The following is a 21,784-nucleotide window of genomic DNA, read 5'->3' as shown; positions in this document are numbered from 1 at the left end:
CAAAATAATATTTGTTGCAGGCTGTAAAAACATGTTTTTTTCGTGCTGTAATGTTGGCCATTTTAACATGGGGCTCAATGAGGTTCTGCTCTGCTTTGTAGTCAGCCTCCAGCGGCCAGTCGGTGAATAGGCCCTTTTCACAAAACGTCAAACATCTTCCGTTCTGGCGCGAAGCTTTTCCTTGTTTCTTGCAAGACGGATGTTATGATGCACTGCTTTGCGACATGCGAAGAAAATAAATAAACACGATGGATTTATATATTTTTGACAATCAATATTGATGTGTCGCCAATGTTAACTGATGCTGCATAGATTTCTTTAAAATACAGGTTTAGAAAATCAGATTCTTTTAATAATCCACCGAAGTTCAGAAAACCCTGATGTTACACACCCCGCTACCTAGTCGGTGATATAACACGTACCTAAAGATGTTGTTGCGACCCGCCATTAAAAGCAAAAAAAGGAGAAGATCATTAGTTTGTGTTTTTTACTCAAAACAATAAAAACTTAATTTGTGGAAATTGTTCAACATTTTACTGTGGTTTACTTTCTAAATACAAACCTGGAAACAATTTCTGGATTTAGTAACACAAATTTGAACATAATTTAGTAGCAAAGTCTTTATTGACATTAAAACAGCGCCGTTTCATAAATTACTTCCGGGTTGAGGTCAGAATTAGGTGACGTATTTCCGCTCGGGTTTCGAGATGAGGTGACGTATTTTGCTTTTAAATGAGGCTCCACTCGCGCCACTGGCTGCAGCCAGCTCCTATGTTCCAAATATGGTAAGAGGCGTTATATTTTCGTCAAACGCTTAATATATTCGACCAATCACTACGCACTGGTTAACTGGCCAATCATAGCACACCTCGCTGTTCAGAGAGGCGGAGCGAAGAAGAGATACAAACATTTACATTTAATCATTTGTCAGACGCTTTTATCCAAAGAGACTTACAGTGCACATATTACAGGGACAATCCCCCTGGAGCAACATGGAGTAAAGTGTCTTGCTCAAGGACACACTGGTGGTGGCTGCTGGGATCGAACCAGCAACCTTTGATTTACCAGTTCAGTGGTTTAACCCACTAGACTCACCATCTCACAAACATGCATGGTATGAGAAAAATACAGCGTTTTTGAAACTTAAATCGGTGATACACATTATAAAACATCTAAAACAAACAATCATATTCGTTTCAGCCGTGTCATTTCACCCCTTTGGTTCCTAGAGAACCAAAAACAAACATTAGAACATAACATTCTTTTTTATTGAATTTAAATTAATAAGCCATAGTTTTACAAAACAAAACAAAACGTTTGTGATACTTTTTTGTATTACACATCACTTTGGTGAACATTGATGAATTTGTTTAATCACCATTGCCTAACACACCTCAAAGGTTTCCATGAGTGGGTGTGTCTGTAAAGAAGACAATAGGGTAGGGCACTTTCAGAGAAAACAAAAGAAACTGTTAACCACAGAACATGGTTTTGAAAAAAAAAACCCTGATGACATCTTTTATCTGTTTTGTACATGCTTTTATCCATGTATTTTTATAGATTTTTTACACTCTAACTGTAAATGTTTCCAAAAAATTGGACTAATAAGCAGACTTATAACACCTAAACACACTGATCATGTTGAATTTTGTGAACATGTGTTTTCTGTAATCTGGCTCATATTTTCTTCCCTTGATCTCATAGTGTTTTTTGTGGATAAGGGCATGTCACGCTACCTGTTCATTTCAATTCTCTAACTTGTCTAGCCTCTTTCAAACATATGCTGTTGAATGTTGAATAGTATTCTTCTTATTGTACACAAGGCTGTTATGTCAACATGAAAAGGAAAATGTTTCCTCATCGCTTTGTTTTAAAAGTTGGTCAATTTAATGTACGTCATTTGATGTCATTTTATTATGTGCTATGATTTTTTGCCCTGATGTGCAGATCAGTGTAGTTTAAACCCAAAAACAGAAATGTAATACCCTTGGGAAAAAATACATACTGTATGTCCAAATTTGAATTCAAAGGTGCTTTATCGGCATCATTGTGTACATGTGCAATACTGTCAAATCACTAATGGACACCAGTGAATCTGTACACTGTCATCTCTTTAGATGTTCACAAAGTGATCAAAATCTTGTTTTTCCCATGGTCTAAAAACAATAAAAACACTAAAGAAAAACTAATCAGATCATCATAATTCATGTATGAAAGGGTTAACATCATAAAAAACACAATGAAAATTCAGGTCATATTGAGTGATGTTTGTCTTTTGTAGTTGAATTTATAAGTCTTCAGTATCTTTTCCCTATTCAGAATTTTTTATTAGTCCTACCACAAAGTATAAATGTGTCAAATTCGCCGAGTGTGATGTTCTGCTGAATTCAGTGAAACATGATGTAGGAGATGAACGGCCATGAGAGGAGAATGAGGAGGTTCTGAGTGATGCTCTTAGCGCTGTTACACAGATTCCCCTCACAGCATGAGATGTCTGAATATACTTGAGATATTTGTGATGGGACATCACACATGGATTTGGATGCACATCCCTTAACAGTCATTGACATAGATTCCGAATTTACTAATGTAAAGAAAACAGAAATTGAGTCAAAAATGAGCAAACAATAATGTATTTCACTTATAAAAACAAACATCTACTCAAGAAAATGTTCTTATTCTGTTAACAAATTCTCACCTTTTGCTTTAATGCAGTGGTCTTCAGATCCTGCGCAGTTTACTTTATTAACGCAACTTTTCTTATTACAGTAGTAACATTGTTTTCCATTCAGGGTGTTAGAGCTGGAATCTGTAGAATAAATAAATCTTGTTATTTCAGTTTAAGCTATATGCTATATATGTAAAGTATGTGTAGTGTTGTATACAGGGGCGTACTAAGTGGGGGAAAAGGGTGACTGAGTACATAAGACATTGGTATGTGAGGGGCCTTGAAGTTCCTGAAAATATATTTATTATTATTTTACAATTGTGCGCCTGAAAAAAAGTTGGCATTGAATAATCAGGGCAGTATGCTAACATTAAAACAATCACTTTAAAACTATGTACACCGGACTATAGAGCACATGAAGGGGACAAACATCTGTTAAATATATATATTTTAAATCAATTAAAATAGTTACCTGCTAAAGTTAAAACGGTCAATAAATATTTAAGTAATAAAGATGTGTTAGTGTATTTAGGCCTTTTTATTTTTAATAAAAATTGATAAGAGGGGAGCCATTTTTCTTGACAAACTCGACTAAGCATTTAACTTTTAAAGAAATATTAATTGGCAATCTCAGTCATGAAGTGGCATTATTACTACCATTTATTCAGTACTAGTACTAGCAGGCTTACTAGATTTTTATTGTTAATTAAATGTGTAAATATATAGTTGAATATTAATAGATCACCTCAGTATCCCCTTAAACATGAATTGATAGTTGTTTAAGTATATCACAATTCATGCAGAAATGAGATTCAGCGTTGTTTTATAAATTAATATAAAAATATACTTAGAAACACCATGGAGGGGCCCCACACATTGCTTTTGTACAGGGCCCGAGATTCTGTGATATACCCCTGGTTGTATATAAGACAATACCTGAAACATCTCGGCTATTACAGAGGTCTGTGAAACAGCACTGCATAGTTGTTGCTGTTCTTGTAATGCCGAAGTTGACAGATCCATTAACACACATCTTTGGCTCTGTACAGCTTTTTATCTTCGTGCTTTGTGAAGCGTTTCCTAAAAATAAAACAAATGTTTTAAGGGTTGGTTCACTTTGCAGATTTTGTCATTATTTATGCTGATTTCATTCCTGCGAATCTTATTATTCACAATCTAAATGTGCATTACATTTATTTTGCTTCAATACGTATAGTCCTCAGATTGCCTTCAGGATATACGGCTGTCACAGTTTATGTGTTTAGCAGGAATAATGCAGAAACGCTTGATGCAGAAGTTAAATATAATTGAGATTTTAGCCAAATATAACACATATTAACATAAGACAAGAACAGTCGAATACTGACAATTCACTTCCTACAATTACTGCAACTACTCTAACTCTGAACTACAGACACATATCTGTGTCTTATTTATATATCCAATATTTACTCATTCATTTTATATTCCTCATCATTTGCCCATTCTCATGCGTTTTTATCTTTGTGGAGATTTCTGCAAATGACACAGCACCCAACAGAGTAAATATGTGGATATGTAAATAACAGTCAGAATTTGAGTCATCTCTCACATAACATTCACACAGGATGCTTCTTAGAAACTCTTAATATCCTTTATTTGCCATCAATGTTTTATCGCCAAAGCATTCAACAATAGCACACAAGATGCTCTATCACACTCAACTCACCAATGGATTGTACAGTTGTTTGACTTGAACATAAAGCCTCTTGAGTGGAACACATCATCTCTTCCTTCACACAAGGACCCAACAGATCTGTGCAGTTATAACATTTGAGCACGTGTCCTATAGGAAACAGAATGACGAAGAAACAATCAATGATCTGTTATGTAGCTAAAAAAAATAAGTAAGCGTTTGTGTTTTGTTCTGTACCTTCCGCATGAAGAGTGAAAATTAGAACCGTGAAGATGTTCAGATGCATGTTTGGTCAGTCAGGAGGTGAATAACATGACAAGCCCTTTTCAATGGTCTTTTATGGATAATCACAACAGGGTGAGGCTTTAAAGCAGAGCTATTGATTGGTCATGCACTCTGTTAAATATGCTGGTTTCTCACTCTTAACATGGTCAAGTTGGACGTATGACGTAGTATTTCTGTACTTGATACACTCCCCCAGCACTCCAAATTGTTTTGGAAAGTTTTTTCTAATTCTGGATCCCTTTGTCATCACAGGGATCCTATTCCTTTCATAAATTCCATTCTAAAAGAAAAGCATTGCAAGATAAAGGCGAAAGAGCCCGTCCACAAGCAAACCGACGATTTGCAATCGGTAATCTAGTCTCACCTCTAGCAGCTCGAGTTTTTCCGGAGATTATCGTAAAGCTGTATCTCTCTTTCATAAATTTGATCAAACTAAATACTCTTCAAACATGCGAGGCATGCAATACGTACACTCAAAAGATGGATTTGTTATATTTACTTAATATTGTTATGTGGAACCACTTGACGCAGCTTTTTTAAGTAATTTGAACAAATAACACTTTCAGTAGTATGAAGAAAATAAATGTAAGTATTGACAATTTGTTTTAAATAAATCCAAACCATTCCCATTGTACCAGTTATTTCAAGTTAAATAAACTCCATACTTATCCTTCTCAATGGTACTTTTTGTTGTCATGCATTAGTTATGTGTCGTTCGCGAACGAGCCGGCACTAAGAGCCGATTCTTTGTAGCTAACAAAAAGCCAACTCCCATCGGGGAGAGCCGAATCTTGAGCCGCAGGTAGGGCGGGGCTTTATTTGGCCAATCACATGGGAGGACAGATTAGGATAATAACATAATGTGAAAGAAGGATCCGATGATAGCGGGTGTAGTGGTACAGGCATGGGCGTAAATCTCATTTAACAGTAGGGGGGGACAATACATATAACATTTCTCAAGAGCAATTTTTGAAGGGGACACAAATAATACAGTCAAAATTGTACTTACTACGACACTAAGCGACAATATGCATTAGGTTTATAGGTTTATCATGCAGACTTGCAGACATATTATAACTGAATTGAACTGTGAACAATAAAGGTTTTTCCATTTATATATATGTTTTGTCTTTGTTGTGAAGACAGGAACTACCCATGATACTACATGTTGACATTGAGTCACTTTTTAAACAGTTTTAAAATGTTATCCTGATTTATACTACAACATTGTTTGACAAAGTAACCGTACATCGACATCATTGAGTGGTTGTTATTTTCCCCTGTAGTGCTCAATCTCCGCTAACAAACTTTGTTCATGTTCGTGTACCCAAACAAACTTACATTCTGTGTTGTACTCGTTGATGAATCGCCCGAGTTTCAGTAAACTGAATGTTTATCTTATCCGCTGCGCACATACTGAACACAATAGATGCTGAGAAAACGACCTTCTCCCACTGAATGAAAGCTGAGCACCTTATGTGGACATTAGATAAAGTGCCAACATCACAAAACTGTAACCGGTGTGTTCGCGGCTGTGTGTGACACGGGACCTGAATGGCGGGATCGGTGGCGAAGTGTTGCGGTTAATGTTCACATCATGACAGGTCGTTAAAAATATAACAATGAACGAGAAACGGCCTCGGCAGTGTGTGAAGTCCTATGCAACAAGCTAACGTTAACTAGCTTAGTAACGTTTTAATCACTAACATAGCAGATTCATGGAAAAATACATCGGTAATCAGCATTTTTTGAAACAACTAATGTATTACAGTAATGAATCAGCATCAACTACATTATAAAGAATCACTTCATTTAAAGTGAATAAAATAGAGTTCTTACTGGAGTTCAACAACTACTGATGAACTGAGCCGCATAACTAACTGAACGTGTTGCGCAATGCGCAGGTGAGATGAACGTGGAGAGCAGGCATTGGGCCAAACCAATGGGATAGGCAGGGGAGCGGGAACTCAACAGTTTCTAAATTTAAAATGCATTTTTGCATTTATATTTTCTTTATTTAGATAAATAAACATAAATATATTTATGACAATAGCAAATTTGATTGATCAAGGGGGAACAACCGTTAGATAGAGGGGGACATGTCCCCTCTGTCCCCCCCGGGATTTACGCCCGTGGGTACAGGGCAGATACAGAGCGACAGAGAAAGACGGGGGTGCCGGTGTTACAAAATTTTCTGTTACCCGTGATATTTTGTGACCGCAGTAGGCGCTGTTGTCACTGTTGACAATTCTCTACGCAAAGAGCGTAAATTCAGGCGAGGATGCGCTTTGTGCTCGAGCGCAGCTTTTTAATCTTGTGCAGTAACGTGCTTTGTTCTCGTGCACGTTACTGTGAGCGGGCTTTTCGGAAAGTCTGTTAAGAGTGCTGACGTGACGTGGGTGCCTGAACACGCAGATTGAACTGTACAAAGCAGGATCATTTAATTCCTCTACTGATTGTGTTTGGAATAATTGTGATTGCCATGGTAATTGTTTTATAGCCAACATGTAAGTGTGTGTGTGTGTGTGTGTGTGTATGTATATATGTATAAATAAATATAAATATATATATATATATATATATATATATATATAAAGTGAATACACACACATATATATATAAAAATATATGTGTGTGTGAGTGCGTATTCACTTTAAACACAAATAATAGAACAGCAATCATGATAATTCTAAATGTTGTCCATTTAAGAAACATGAACATAAATGAGCTTTGTGATATACATGCATTATAGGCTATAAACTGTACATAAGAACATAATATTATAAAATATTTTGTTTATAATGTACAGAGTAACCTTGTAGTCCTACAGCAGGTCACCATATTTCACGATGCACAGTAAAGGCCTAAAATAATCTGTTACCTTCCCTGTTATACACAGAATAACCTTATTGTTCTTCATATTCACTCTTTTGACATCTAATACCTTCTGTGTCTTATCCTGAAGTGCATTTATCTGTGATGAGAACAGTGACTGTGGTACAGCAGGTCACCATATTTCACGATGCACAGTAAAGGCCTAAAATAATCTGTTACCTTCCCTGTTATACACAGAATAACCTTATTCTTCATATTCACTCTTTTGACATCTAATGCCATCTGTGTATTATCCTGAAGTGCATTTATCTGTGATGAGAACAGTGACTGTGGTATAGCAGGTCACCATATCTCACGATGCAGGTAACTTGGACTTTGATTTTAAGTATATTTAAGTGCATTTTGGGGTTTTATTAAACTTAATAAACTTTATTTTTCAAAACAGCAAATGATTATAGAAAAACTATCATGATATATGTTTACTTAATACAATTTTTACCCTAGCAGGTTTTTTTTGGCTGTTGTCCTTCCTTGCCCTGCATCCTTCTCCCTACAATAGTGGCAAAGCTCACTGAGGTCATCTAGTCACCAATAAAACAATACAACTTAGTAATGGGCTTCATCTGTTAATCATTGAAATAATATATGATATTGTGAAAATGACAGAAGTACACCAATAATACCTGTCTCGTTTAGAAGTGTCTTCACCAACTAGCTTCTGTACTCTTCAACTGCAGAATGGTGATTCAAAAATTGAAAAGGCACTTAAGCAAGTATTTTAAGAAAATTAACTATGCTTTATTGTAGTAAAAGTGTAATAGCGATCGATGCTTTGGCTGTCACAGTTGTTTTATGTTTTGTTTGTTTTTTTCCTCTCATTATTAGTTAATTAGTTTTCACTTGTGTTTTGTTATTAGTAAATTGTTCCCTTGCCTGTTTTCACTTGTCTCATAATTAGTTTATCACCAGCACCTGTTGATCCCTCGTTATATGTTGTTTTTAAGTTCTCCCCTAAAGTGTATTCGTTGTCTGCTATTGTTTAATGTCAACGTCTGTTCTTGTTCCTGGTAGTTGTATTTTTTGTTATTAAATCACCTTTTGGATTATACCCTTTGTCGTACGCTCTTGTCTGTCTGCAACACCAGTGACATTGGCAGATTTAAAACAACTTAAACACAAATACCATGGTTAACAGTTACTGTAGTAAGAATATATTTATAGTGGGGATAATGAATATTTGAAATGCCTAGAGCCATACCCACTAGTGTACTTTTCTCTCAGGTGCTTATTAACATTACCTACCAATGATAAAAAAGTTGTTAGCTATTCTTTTTAAAGTGTAATGCTGCTGTTTATCAGCATCTTTGGGATATTCCCCTTTCAAAAGAAAGTTCTTCTGCTCCAGCTCCATATTACCATCCATTTTGCACAGACATAACATCAGGTGCTGATCACGTTGATCTGCTTTCCAGTGGGTGCAAAATAGCTAACGGAGCCCCCATGTGATTGGTATGTGCGATATGGGGAGATGGGAAGAATATGAAAAATAAAATAAGACGTGATTAAATCATCACAAAATTAATACTTTATACCTTCAAATGTGAGATTACTAAAAATAAAATGCTGTAATAATTTAGTAATGTAGCATTTGAACGTATAAAGTATTAATTTTGTGATGATTTAATCACATGTCTCAGCCAATAACGTTATGCAAAGCAGAGGTAAGAGAGGTCCAGATAGTTTTTTAATGCTCATAAAAAAATACAAAACATACATTAAACTGTTTTCAAGTGTATATACATCATACTGTCATACACTAAATCGAAAACATCTTTAACATTAAATTATTATCAATTACAATAAGGTTAACAAAAGCAAACACAGAACGTTCCCCAAATGTTGGTTCCCATTTGGTTATTTTTGGGGAGCAAAAAACGAATGTTCTAAAAATCAGAAATTGGATACAGGTAAAGCTAAAAAAATAGAATATCATGAAAAAGGTCAATATTTTCTGTCACTCATTTCAGAAAGTGAAACCCATATATAGATTTATACACATAGAGTGAAATATCTAAAGGCTGTATTTTGATAAATGTGATGATAATGGCTAACAGATAATAAAAACCAGTGTCTCAAAAATCAGAAAATTACCTCAAAACACCTGCAAGGTTTTCCAGAGCCTTTAAATGGTCTCTCAGTCTAAATGGTGCTTTTCAGGATAAGACATAGAAGGCATTAGATATCAAAAGAGTGAATATGAAGAACAATAAGGATATTCTGTATAAAACAGGGGAAGGTAACAGATTATTTTAGGCCTTTACTGTGCATCGTGAGATATGGTGACCTGCTGTACCACAGTCACTGTTCTCATCACAGATAAATGCACTTCAGGATAAGACATAGAAGGCATTAGATGTCAAAAGAGTGAATATGAAGAACAATAAGGATATTCTGTATAAAACAGGGGAAGGTAACAGATTATTTTAGGCCTTTACTGTGCATCGTGAGATATGGTGACCTGCTGTCACAGTCACTGTTCTCATCACAGATAAATGCTTTTCAGGATAAGACATAGAAGGCATTCGATGTCAAAAGAGTGAATATGAAGAACAATAAGGATATTCTGTATAAAACAGGGGAAGGTAACAGATTATTTTAGGCCTTTACTGTGCAACGTGAAATATGGTGACCTGCTGTACCACAGTCACTGTTCTCATTACAGCTAAATGCACTTCAGGATAAGACACAGAAGGCATTAGATGTCAAAAGAGTGAATATGAAGAACAATAAGGTTATTCTGTATAAAACAGGGGAAGGTAACAGATTATTTTAGGCCTTTACTGTGCATCGTGAAATATGGTGACCTGCTGTACCACAGTCACTGTTCTCATTACAGCTAAATGCACTTCAGGATAAGACACAGAAGGCATTAGATGTCAAAAGAGTGAATATGAAGAACAATAAGGTTATTCTGTGTATAACAGGGGAAGGTAACAGATTATTTTAGGCCTTTACTGTGCATCGTGAAATATGGTGACCTGCTGTAGGACTACAAGGTTTCTCTGTACATTATAAACAAATAATTTTATAATATTATGTTCTAATGTACATTTTATAGCCTATAATGCATGTATAACACAAAGCTCATTTATGTTCATGTTTCTTAAATGGACAACGTTTAGAATTATCATGATTGCTGTTCTATTATTTGTGTTTAAAGTGAATACGCACTCACACACACATATATTTATATATATATATATATGTGTGTGTGTATTCACTTTATATATATATATATATATATATATATATATATATATATATATATATATATATATATACATATATACATATATACATATATATATATATATATATATATACATATATATATATATATATATACATATATACATATATATATATATATATATATACATATATACATATATACATACACACACACACACACACACACACACAATAATTCCAAACACAATCAGTAGAGGAATTAAATGATCCTTCTTTGTACAGTTCAATCTGCGTGTTCAGGCACTCACGTCACGTCAGCACTCTTAACAGACTTTCCGGAAAGCCCGCTCTCAGTAACGTGCACGAGAACAAAGCGCGTTATTGCACAAGATTAAAAAGCTGCGCTCGAGCACAAAGCGCATCCTCGCCTGAATTTACGCTCTTTGCGTAGAGAATTGTCGACAGTGACAACAGCGCCTACTGCGGTCACAAAATATCACGGGTAACGGAAAATTTTGTAACACCGGATTTAAGTGTAAGCGTGTTGTAAGAAATGAGCGAAAAACCAAAAAGAAGATATCAGCCCATCCAAGCTGAGGCATCTAATATATCTAAATGCCAACCTGCACTAAAGAAATGACTTAAAGGGGTGGTGTGCTCAAATGTAAGTACTCTGTGTAAGAACTCAAGTGTGTAAATACTCAAGTGTGTAAGTACTCAAGATTAATTTGAGATTGGCAGAAACTGAACGTGTTACCCGATTTTTAATGAGAAAGTGAAACTTAAAAAACATTTTTTTTTATTTGTTTTCTATTGAGTTCACAAACCTACACGGTCCTTTGGTTGCACTTTTACATATTTAGGATTCCCTAGCAGTAATAGTGGATGGAGAAACGTTATTGCTGGTTAACTGCACAGGGACCCCCAATAGATGTTTAATGTAATGTTTGACTGAGGACTGCAACGAGGAAGTTCGCTCACAAATGTTCTTTCCCAGAAAACGAAACCTTAGTACCGTTAACCCCTGAGGACCTTCATCTGACTAACAATTTTCTGTTACTTATAATCCTTTGTTGAGCTCATGCTTAAATAGTTATCTTAATAACTTAATTGTTTTTATTTTGTTTATGTAAAACAGTTTTTTTAGCAAATAATAATGCATTTTGCAGAGTGATCACAATACAACCACACTAGTATATATTAATGAAAGGGTAAGTACTTTCATTAATATAAGATTTTAACCTAAAAGGTGAAGGAGTTTTTTAATAAGTTTTATTACGTTTAAATGTTTATTCTTTATTACAGGTTTGATGAACATAATATGTGTGTGTTTTAATGAGAATGTTTAGGCAGAAAACTCTGAGGAGTTAAGGGCTGATTGGAATGTGTTTGCTACAAGATGTGGTATGTGTGTGTGTGTATGTAGCCTTGTGTACAAAGATTGGGGGAAGCAGATAATGCAGATTGGTGCCTCTAGGAATATGAGTGCAGACAATAAATTAAAGGGTCAAAGACCAAAGGTGGAACAAAGAAGTGCATGCACACACATCTGAGTACCAAGCTATGCAGAATTTGGGTGTTGTGGGGTGTCATATGATGTTTGCAGACAAAGGAGAACGAAGCTGATTGAATCAAGAGAGGGAGGCACCATCTGAAGAAAGAAGATACACCCTCTCACATACACACTATAAATATGTTGTTAGAAGGACACACTGGGTGGTTCTTTGTCGAGACGACCCAGCGCGCGCTGTTTCTGATCAATAAACTTCAACATTTGTTAGAGTTATTTGAGCTGCCTTTCTCTTCAATTTTTGACCACGCAGGACCCTATAAAGTCCATCAAAGGTCAACTGTTTTTTTGAAGCCAAGGCTATATTTCATGTATTTAAATTACTAATTACTTTGTGTTGGGAATATTAAAGGGGTGGTTCAACGGTGTCTCGTACACTGTAAAACTTTTCACTGTAAAATTACAGTAAAATACTGGCAGCTGGGTTGCCAGCCACATACTGTATTTTTACAGATCTAGTACTGTAATTATAATTTACAGTACTAGATCTGTAAACCGTTGTACTGTAAAATTACAGTAAAATACTGGCAGCTGGGTTGCCAGCCACATACTGTATTTTTACAGATCTAGTACTGTAATTATAATTTACAGTACTAGATCTGTAAACCGTTGTACTGTAAAATTACAGTAAAATACTGGCAGCTGGGTTGCCAGCCACATACTGTATTTTTACAGAATACCATAACCAGATAAAAATATATATTTTTTACAGGGAAAACATTATACTTTGAACTTGAAACTAGAAACTAGAAACCAACAACATTCTCTGGGTTTTAAAACATTTATTTTAAAAGCAACTTAACACTTTACACTTTATAATATATTAATCTTGTTAACCTTTAACAAATGTAAAAAAAATCCAGAAATTGAAAGTGCTAGAAAGAGTAAAAAAAGAAAAATAGAACAGCAAATTGGCTGAAATCCCAGTTGTATTTTTATGAATGGAGTTAACGATGCAGTATTTACTTTGAATATACCTGCTGACAGGATCTAAACAAAGTTCCATTCAAAGTCTGCAAGTTTTTGCAGAAGTGAGGAAACTGGTGGGCTTACAGTGTTGTTCTTTCTTTGCACAATTTGGCCGGTTTTCTTTGAAGTAACTTCTCTTTTTTTTGCTTTCGATCCCCGTTCAGGATTGATGTCAACAAAGCATCTAAAATGCAGAAAAGAAAAAAGAATCAAATTAAATATTTGACAGAGAGAGAGAGAGAGAGAGAGAGGTCTGTTTCAACGACTATTCACCCATCTTATTAACAATAAAATCCCCTCATCAGGTATGAATCAGGGCCCACCAGAGTATCAGTTGAAACACAGCCATAAACCCTGAGCGCACACATTGCTGAATCCAGTCCATATTTGTGACTTAATTTATATAATTTTACAAAATTTCAACCTAAATGGTGCTTTTCACGATGACCTTGAGCCAATAGTTGTTGAGCTACTGTTCGATCAAGGGAAAAAAGGCTTCTGGGGGGGTGTTTGGCTCAATGTAATGGTGAATGACCCTAGGTTGATTTTACTCTGAACCATCCCTTTAAATACTCTAATTTTACTAAAGCCTGGGCCTGGCTTAAGCTAAGCCCTGTCTGCACTGCAAAAAATGCCTCTCTTTTTGTCTGATTTCCAGTCCACATATCTAAAAAATCTTAAATCAAGATGCATTTACTAGATACGTAAAATTAGATTAGATATTATGTCTTGTGTATTTATTAATCCAAATTAAGTAATTATTTTTTTTGGACTGGAAACAAGACGAAAGCAGTGTGTTTGTCAGTGTGTGAAACCAGGTCCATATTGTTTTTCCCAGTAGTCAGCTGTACAAAATGTTTATATAAAAAGATGAAGTTCTTAACAAATACTGTCCAGACAAGGTTAGTGTCAATTCAGTCTAAAATATATGAATGGCAAATATGCTAATTACTTACCTATGAACAAACTCAAGGGTGCATGCTGCCTCTTCCTGGTACTGTAAATTGAAATTATAGAAGGAGGCAAACAGCGCTGCCAGGCCGGTGATGAAGGTGGGCTGTGCTCCTTCACACACAACTTGACCCTCCAAACTCAACATCCAGCGCTGGTTGCTCAGAGATTGACCTGTAATAAAATAAAAAACAGAATAAAAAAGTATTAATAAAAAAAAATTGTGGGTTCTATGTAGTTGTCTTTTCATAATTCTACATAACTGATAAAAGAACTCTGAAACACCATTCACATGATACACCATTTCAATTTTCCTTAGTAGTGTTTTTTGTTAGGGTTCATCAATACAGTAATGAAAACGGAATTTGGAACATGACTATGGATTTTCATGTGCTGGCAAAATGCTGACAATGATTCAAAAGAATAATCGCAGAACTGACACAATGGCATTTTTGCACGTGGACTGGACATAGCACTTACTTTAGCACTGGATTGTCATGTCATCAGATTGTAAAACCTGAAACGAAAAAAACATGTTAATAAAAAGCAGATTATCCAAATGACATTGTAAATTTTGTCTATATGTGGTTGTTACTTGGTAAAGAGGTGGGACAAGTGATTTTTATTTTCGGGGTAAATATAAATATATATATAAAAGCAGGTCATGCAACTAAAATGGTATGATGTGAAATATCGAAGTTAATTTACTTGGTAAAGAGGTGGAGTGTTTTTTTTTTCGCGGTAGAAAACCATGTTTGCAAAATCAAACTAATCGTGTAAACGATACTTGGTTAAGAGGTGGAACGAGTGATTTTTAATGTCGAGGTATTTATAAATATATATAAAAGCTAGTCATGCAACTGAAAAGGTATGCTGCGTATGTGAAACATCGAAGTTTAGTTGTTACTTGGTAAAGAGCTGGAGTGTTTTTTTTTCGCGGTACAAAACCACGTGCGCAAAATCAAACTATTCGTGTAAACAATGTAGAAATCCGAACGCAATAAATAAATAAAAATAGATTGGCTTACCGTATCGATCAGTTGAACACTCTTCTCAAAATGTAAAATCCACTTTTGCTCACAGACGCATGACAGATTCTTCCTCCTGTCTTCATGAAGTTCATGTGACGTTAACAGTTTCTGCTGCGTCACACAGGCAACTCATATTTGAAAGACGCTAACAAAAGCTTTCATGAAACGAAGCTCACGCGAAAAAAAGCTAAGAAAAGCTAACACGAAACGAAGCTCACACGAACCAAAGCTCACAAAAGCCTAAAGATTAATTACAAATTCACAAAAACTCTGAAATATAGATCAAAGGAATAAATATTCGTCAGACCCGCTGGCACATCAAGTTTTCCTGAACTGTCTCATCTGAATTGAGCGCGAAAAATATCAATCCCACAATGCAATGCATTTACAGTATGATTCTGTATTACGAATTTAGCGGGATGAAAACAGAAATGTGCTGTATATTTACAGCTGTTCTGTAAAAGATACAGCTTAATACTGTATTATGGAAATACAGTACAATTCTGTACGAAATTCGCTGTAAATTTACAGCAAAGGGTTACAGTGTACATGCCAACTTCTTTACAGTGTTAAACGTGCTGGCTTCTCATGCTTGACATGGTGAACTTGTTAAAAATGAGTTGGGAGTATTACGCTGTATTTCTGTGGTTGATACAGTCTGAAAGTGTTTTTTCCGAACATGAAATTCCCTTCCGTAACAAGTCTTTTCAGTCCCTTATTTGACACTTCTACCGGAAAAGCACATCCACCCGTCATCAAGCGAGAGCGAGAAGAAAGAGCACGCGCACATGTCAAACAGGGAGAGTGGAAGAAGGAACATGCTGACACGTCAACCAGCTGGAGCAAGAGAGAGGGAGCACTGCATTCACAAAGTTCAGCTGTTTTTTTTTTATATAAACGGTGGATATAACGTTGGGTTTGGATATCGTTTAAAACTGATAGATGGCGCCGTCCTAGCGCTTTAAAGGGGTCATGTGACATGGCTAAAACGAATATGATTGTTTGCTTTAGATGTCATAAAATGTGTATACACGATTTAAGATTAAAAAACGCTGTATTTTCCACATACTGTGCATGTTTGTATCACCTCTTTGCACCGCCTCTCTGAAACAAAGCTCATCAAAGCTTACAAAGCTCATCGCTCTGAAAAGCGAGGTGTGCTATGATTGGCCAGGTCACTAGTGCGTAGTGATTGGTCGAATACTGCATGGAAATTTAACGCCTCTTTTATTCGGAACATCAGGCAGCGATGATACAATGATATTTACAAGACCGCCCACCTTGCATATACATATGGGCGGTCTTAGTTAAATCTTAACGAAGTGAAATACATGCAAGGGGGTGTGGCTACACGAGGCATTTCAGGCAGGTATGGGTTCGCATACGCTTTTAGATAAAATGCATCTTTTGTTCTGACACTAAAACTTTTGCAATTTTACATGTCTCACACATGCATGAGCAACTTATAACACACCACAAAAAAACACATATTTCCGCCATATGACCCCTTTAAAGATGCCGGACATGAACCGCTGAGTCGGCGCATTTGTGTGTACACAACACAAACCTGAAGTGATTTTACAGTTACGCAGGGATAATTCTATGAGGGGTTGTGTGCTCGTGCTATAGTGCCAATGTCAATGTGAAGGTACCTTAGGCTTCCTCCCTCTGATGAGATCACTTTACTGTGAGGAATTGTTGAAACTGTCAGTCAAAAGATCATGCTTGTTTTTACTTCGCTAATTTAAGAAACAGCTTCCTCTTGCGATACTTCAATTTTCTCAAAACAAATTCCCAGAAATATCTCAATGTTGTTTGATCTTCATGGCTGCTTAATGAAAGGTGCCTGCTGTACGCAAATGGGAGTCTGCTTCCATCTGCTGGTCAGTGTATGTATGGACTTTATTTTGATGACACAAATAATACGAACTGATTCAAGTGAACAGCAGAATTGAAGAACAAACTTTATCTTTTGAGCTTCTGGTGTGTATATCATCCTAAATCATACACGAAATCATGTTTGTTGAATGGGATGCATTTAGCTTTGACCTTCGTCTGATATAAAGATACATATCACAATTTATGTGAAGCACATCCAAGCGTGTTTAAATATAGGTACTGCTTTCAGAATACTGGGGAAAAATATGTTTAAGCTTCAGACATTTAAATAATTGAATTCATTCTAAAATGCCCTTTTTTCATAATATATTGGTTTTGCCAATGGGTAAAACAACATTTCAGATCTCTCACAAATTGTCATAGGATCCGGCATTCGGTGTGTGAAACAACAAACAATAAATATTGTAGTATCAAAAAAGCATTGGCTTGTCAAAAGCAATAAAAACATAGCTCGACACAAATAAAACGAATTTTATAGATTTTTTTCCTTGATTTTCTAATACAAGAATTCTGTATGTTAGTGAGATGTTATTTCACATGTTCTTTCCGCTAACAGCAGCTGAAACACCCACTATCAGGATGTTAAACAGTACCTCCTATCAGCAGGTAGGAGTGTTGTCAACAAACACACGGGCTTAGGACAGTCTTGGACAGACATTGGGAAAGACAACTAAATCTGATATTGCAAAAAATGAGAGAGCACCACAGGACTCTCAAATCGGATCTGAACAATTGCAATACAAAGTGTGGACCATCAATAATTAAAAATTTCAATCGGATATCCACAAAAATCGGATTTGAGGTGACAGTCTGAACAGAGGCAGAGAGAACTTAGGACTGACACTCCTGCACGATTTAATTTGGACTAATCGTATCTGATGCAAACTTTGAACTTGAAACTGAGTTCAGTGTGTATAACATGTTATATTCTTTACTCATTTGTGTAAATTGAATAAATTGACACTGATTTGAGCTTTCATTGAATGAAGAGTAATTTAGAGAGTGTACCCAGGGTATACTTTTGAGTTATTTGTTTGTTATTGTAAAAGTTATATTTTCTTAAATCATAAGACCCTAAAACATTTAACAAGTGAAGTAAAAGACACAATTGTGGTTCAACCTACCTTCTGTTCATATGTATTAGCTATACAGAAATACGGAAGAGCCCTGAATGCAATGAATGCAAAAAGCATGGCATTAAAAAATATTTTTAATAAGGGAATTTTTATGTTATTTTGTGTTTATATATCCGTTTCAGTGTAAGAAGACGTGAAAGAGAACTCAGTTTAGTATTTTATGCTCAGACTCCCTTTGAGCACACATATCACAAACAACCCTTGAGAGGCAAAATGCGACAACTTGGTCGCTGTCTAGAGCCCTGATTTTTTATTTACTTTTTATTTTACTTTGATATCTTTGTCTAGTATCAACATTTATTTAGAACTACTCTTTGTGCCGAAGTAGCGAAAAAACATATTAAATGACTATGTATTTTAATAATAATATAAAAATCACTTTTTTAGTTTTGCGGATATTAGGAAAACTCTTGTTTGTGTGATTTAACCTCAATTGTGCATCATTTAAAACACAAAAGAAAGCTGTTTGCATTTAAAATGGCTATTAATGGCATTAATGGTTTGTTTTTTACATTTATGTATATTCATTTGACTTACATTATCACAATCACATTTAGTTAATTCAGTATGGTACACCTTTAATAAATAAATAACTCTGATTTAAAACCCATGATATTATTTAATTTGTTTCCAGATTATCTGTTTCATCAAAAGCATATCACCAAAGAAAATACAATGAAAACAAGTATTTTATTACAAAATATGTCACACTCGGTTGTTGCAGTAATGAGCTGTTTAATGTTTAAACATAAAACTTTCCCTCCATGTTTTACTACCCTAACCACAAAATCTAAAACATTTGACTAGAGTTTGAAGTTCTGCTAAATTCAGTGAAACAGTGTGTAGAAGAAGAACGGCCATGAGAGGAGGAGGAGGTTCAGATTGATGCTTTTAGCACTGTTACACAGATCCCCCTGACAACATGAGATGTCCACGTAACCCTCCGGCACAAGTGATGTAATATCGCAGAGAGATTTACTGACGCATCCTTTTACAGTCGCTGGCAGAGAGTCATTGTTTGCTAAGAAAAAATACGTGGAGTGATTGATGAGTGACATGCAATTCAGAAACTGAAAATACAGAAATCTGATAAAATAAGCATGCAACGCATATTGTCATATATGGACTTCACAGACTCACATTTGCTTGATGAAATATATCTTGAATAAAAATGAAATTTAATCTACCTCAATGATGTCAAAACCATCATAAACTGTGTAAAAATATACTTTTTTGTTACCAAATTCTCACCTTTTGCTTTAATGCAGTAGTCTTCAGTTCCTAAACATTTTAATTTGTTTGAGCAATTGTTCGCATCACAGTAGTAACATTGTTTTCCATTGTGGATGATTGTGTTGGAATCTGTAGAAACAACAGACCTTATCATTCAATCTTATGCTTACTGCCAGCATTATATACAGTGCTTTATATCAAAGACAATACCTGGGACATCTTGGGTATTACAGAGGTTGGTGTTACAGCACTTCATAGATATTGTTGCTCTTTCAATCCCAAAATTAACAGATCCATTAACACAGTTCAGTGGCGAATTACAACTCTTAACCTGAGTGGTCACCACATTGGTGCCTTAAACAAACAAACAAAAAAAGATGGTTTGATACCTCAAATCTGACCAATGGAGTAATGAAGGGTTCTTGGTTATAGGTTTTCTAAAAGCACACTCTGTGTGTGTGTGTGTGTGTGTGTGTGTCTAAGAGGTGACTGAAATTATATTGCCATTATCCTTATTTTATTACTGTTTCTTAATCAAAAATCCTGTGTTGTAAGTAGAAATAAGGGAATCTGTCTCAGTTTTATAATTTTTACCAAAGATTAAACAATAGTTATAAAAAAACGGGAAATAATGATTTTAATAAAATTACTAAGTATGAATTAGCTCTACCCTTGTGTCAGAATTGTGTTGGTTATTTCTCATAACAAACACACAGGTTGTTTGCAGAAACTCGAATTCTTAAAACCTTCAATTTTTATCTTTCATCAAACTTCACTCACCATTAGGTTTAACTACTGTAGCACTTGCACATGCAGTAAGTAGAACGGAACACGTCTTTGCTTCGCCTACACAAGGACCCGTCGTATTTGTACACTCATTACACTGGAGTGAGTGTCCTTAAAAAAAAAACAGAATTAAGGATATACATTTAATCATTTCATCTGTGTTTGTAGCTGATAGAACATTAAATACACATTTGAGTTTTGTACCGTACCTCCAGCAAAAAGAGAAAAAAGGAGAACGGCGATTATGTAAAGGTCCATTGTTGGTCATGTGGTGACTAAAATGATGAATATCCATTTTCAGTGCCCTGTTTATAGAAGATCAAAAGAGGAGGAGACTGTAATAAGAAAGTAAAACTCAAATATTGGAGTGGGTGGGCATTTACCGAAGGAGAAACAAGATGTTACGAACTGCACAGAACACACAGGACCCTAAAGATTTTTTGGTTGCACTTTTACATATTTGGGTTTGTTATGGTATCATTGGTGAATAAATAATAGAGAATTATGTTTTTTTTGGGTGAACTGCCCCATTAAGTAAAGAAGAAATAACTCAGTGCTGGGTCACTGACCCTCAGTGATTTGGGTTGTATCTGTCTTTCGATTATTAATCAAATGTTTTGGCCAATACAGTAGTTTGACATGTTTGGATAATTCCAGTTTTTTTCCGGTTTAATGAAATGTTTTGTATTTTTATAATGTCTTTTAAATTTAACTCAATTTGTAAATGGAGCTGAAGAAGCCGTCAATTGGCTGTTTATTGGCCAATTAAGTTGTGTGTGTGTTTGTTTTTTAGTTTAAAGCTAGTAGGTAAGAAACATGGATAAGATCTTCTCCATGTGCTGTGGCTCTTTGTAAAGATGCTATAAAAATTGTTTATAGGGGAGCATTCTGTGTAGGCTGGATACAAGCTGTATGTAGAGAAACTTGCCTTGGCAGTTTTGATGATATCAACTGTTCAGAAAAACAAATGGACGTTTTTAGTATGAGAAACACGTTTTAAATATGTCGGAATGTATTTTGAGGAATGAATGTCTGTAGGGGTACGCCACCTTTGCATACTGCACTGTTTGCCTGACGGGGGGGGGGGGCTGCTGACATCAGCTTTAGAATTTACATTTTTGGTATTTAATAATATCATTTTAAATGTAATATTCCGCTTAGTTTTTAATTATTATTATGGGAATTTATAGCCCGTTTAATATTTGACATGTGTTTCTCCCTCCTTTATCTTAAATGTGTGCTTCTCTGTAATAATCACACTGTGTTTGTGTGTGTGTCACAAAGATGCCAATATCCAAAATGATTATCCTTGTGGGGACATTTTTGGGTCCCCATGAGGGAACTAACCTACAAATAATTCAGAATAAACTTTTTGAAAATTTTAAAAGAGCAGAAAGTTTTGTGTGATTGTTAGGTTTAAGGGTTGGTTTAGAGGAAGGGAATATGTTATACAGTTTGTACAGTATAAAAACCATTGCGTCATGATTCTGCCTC

At 35.4% G+C, this 21,784-nt stretch overlaps 2 protein-coding genes and 1 long non-coding RNA gene across 3 annotated transcripts; all 3 read right to left on the bottom strand.

Moving 5' to 3' along the window:
* Nucleotides 1-1,896: 1,896 nt before the first annotated feature.
* Nucleotides 1,897-6,596, bottom strand: LOC130408138 (urokinase plasminogen activator surface receptor-like). The gene is made up of 5 exons (XM_056731610.1): nt 4,581-6,596; nt 4,377-4,493; nt 3,605-3,748; nt 2,699-2,809; nt 1,897-2,584 (listed from the first exon to the last, which is right to left on the bottom strand). Exons 1-5 carry the CDS (start codon nt 4,627-4,629, stop codon nt 2,388-2,390), a joined length of 618 nt encoding a protein of 205 aa, XP_056587588.1. The 5' UTR covers nt 4,630-6,596; the 3' UTR covers nt 1,897-2,387.
* Nucleotides 6,597-13,151: 6,555 nt separating this feature from the next.
* LOC130408413 (uncharacterized) lies at nt 13,152-15,523 on the bottom strand. Its single transcript, XR_008904750.1, has 4 exons — nt 15,234-15,523; nt 14,686-14,722; nt 14,211-14,379; nt 13,152-13,438 (listed from the first exon to the last, which is right to left on the bottom strand). It is a non-coding gene; the product is annotated as an uncharacterized LOC130408413 (long non-coding RNA).
* Nucleotides 15,524-18,942: 3,419 nt separating this feature from the next.
* LOC130408380 (urokinase plasminogen activator surface receptor-like) lies at nt 18,943-20,572 on the bottom strand. Its single transcript, XM_056731877.1, has 5 exons — nt 20,500-20,572; nt 20,285-20,401; nt 19,715-19,858; nt 19,523-19,633; nt 18,943-19,292 (listed from the first exon to the last, which is right to left on the bottom strand). Exons 1-5 carry the CDS (start codon nt 20,546-20,548, stop codon nt 19,099-19,101), a joined length of 615 nt encoding a protein of 204 aa, XP_056587855.1. The 5' UTR covers nt 20,549-20,572; the 3' UTR covers nt 18,943-19,098.
* Between the last annotated feature and the right edge of the window lie 1,212 nt (nt 20,573-21,784).

The sequence above is a fragment of the Triplophysa dalaica genome, chromosome 19, assembly GCF_015846415.1.
Source record: "Triplophysa dalaica isolate WHDGS20190420 chromosome 19, ASM1584641v1, whole genome shotgun sequence".
Classification (NCBI taxonomy): Eukaryota; Metazoa; Chordata; class Actinopteri; order Cypriniformes; family Nemacheilidae; genus Triplophysa; species Triplophysa dalaica.
The sequence above is the reverse complement of the archived record's forward strand: the minus strand, read 5'-3'. Positions and strand labels throughout refer to the sequence as shown.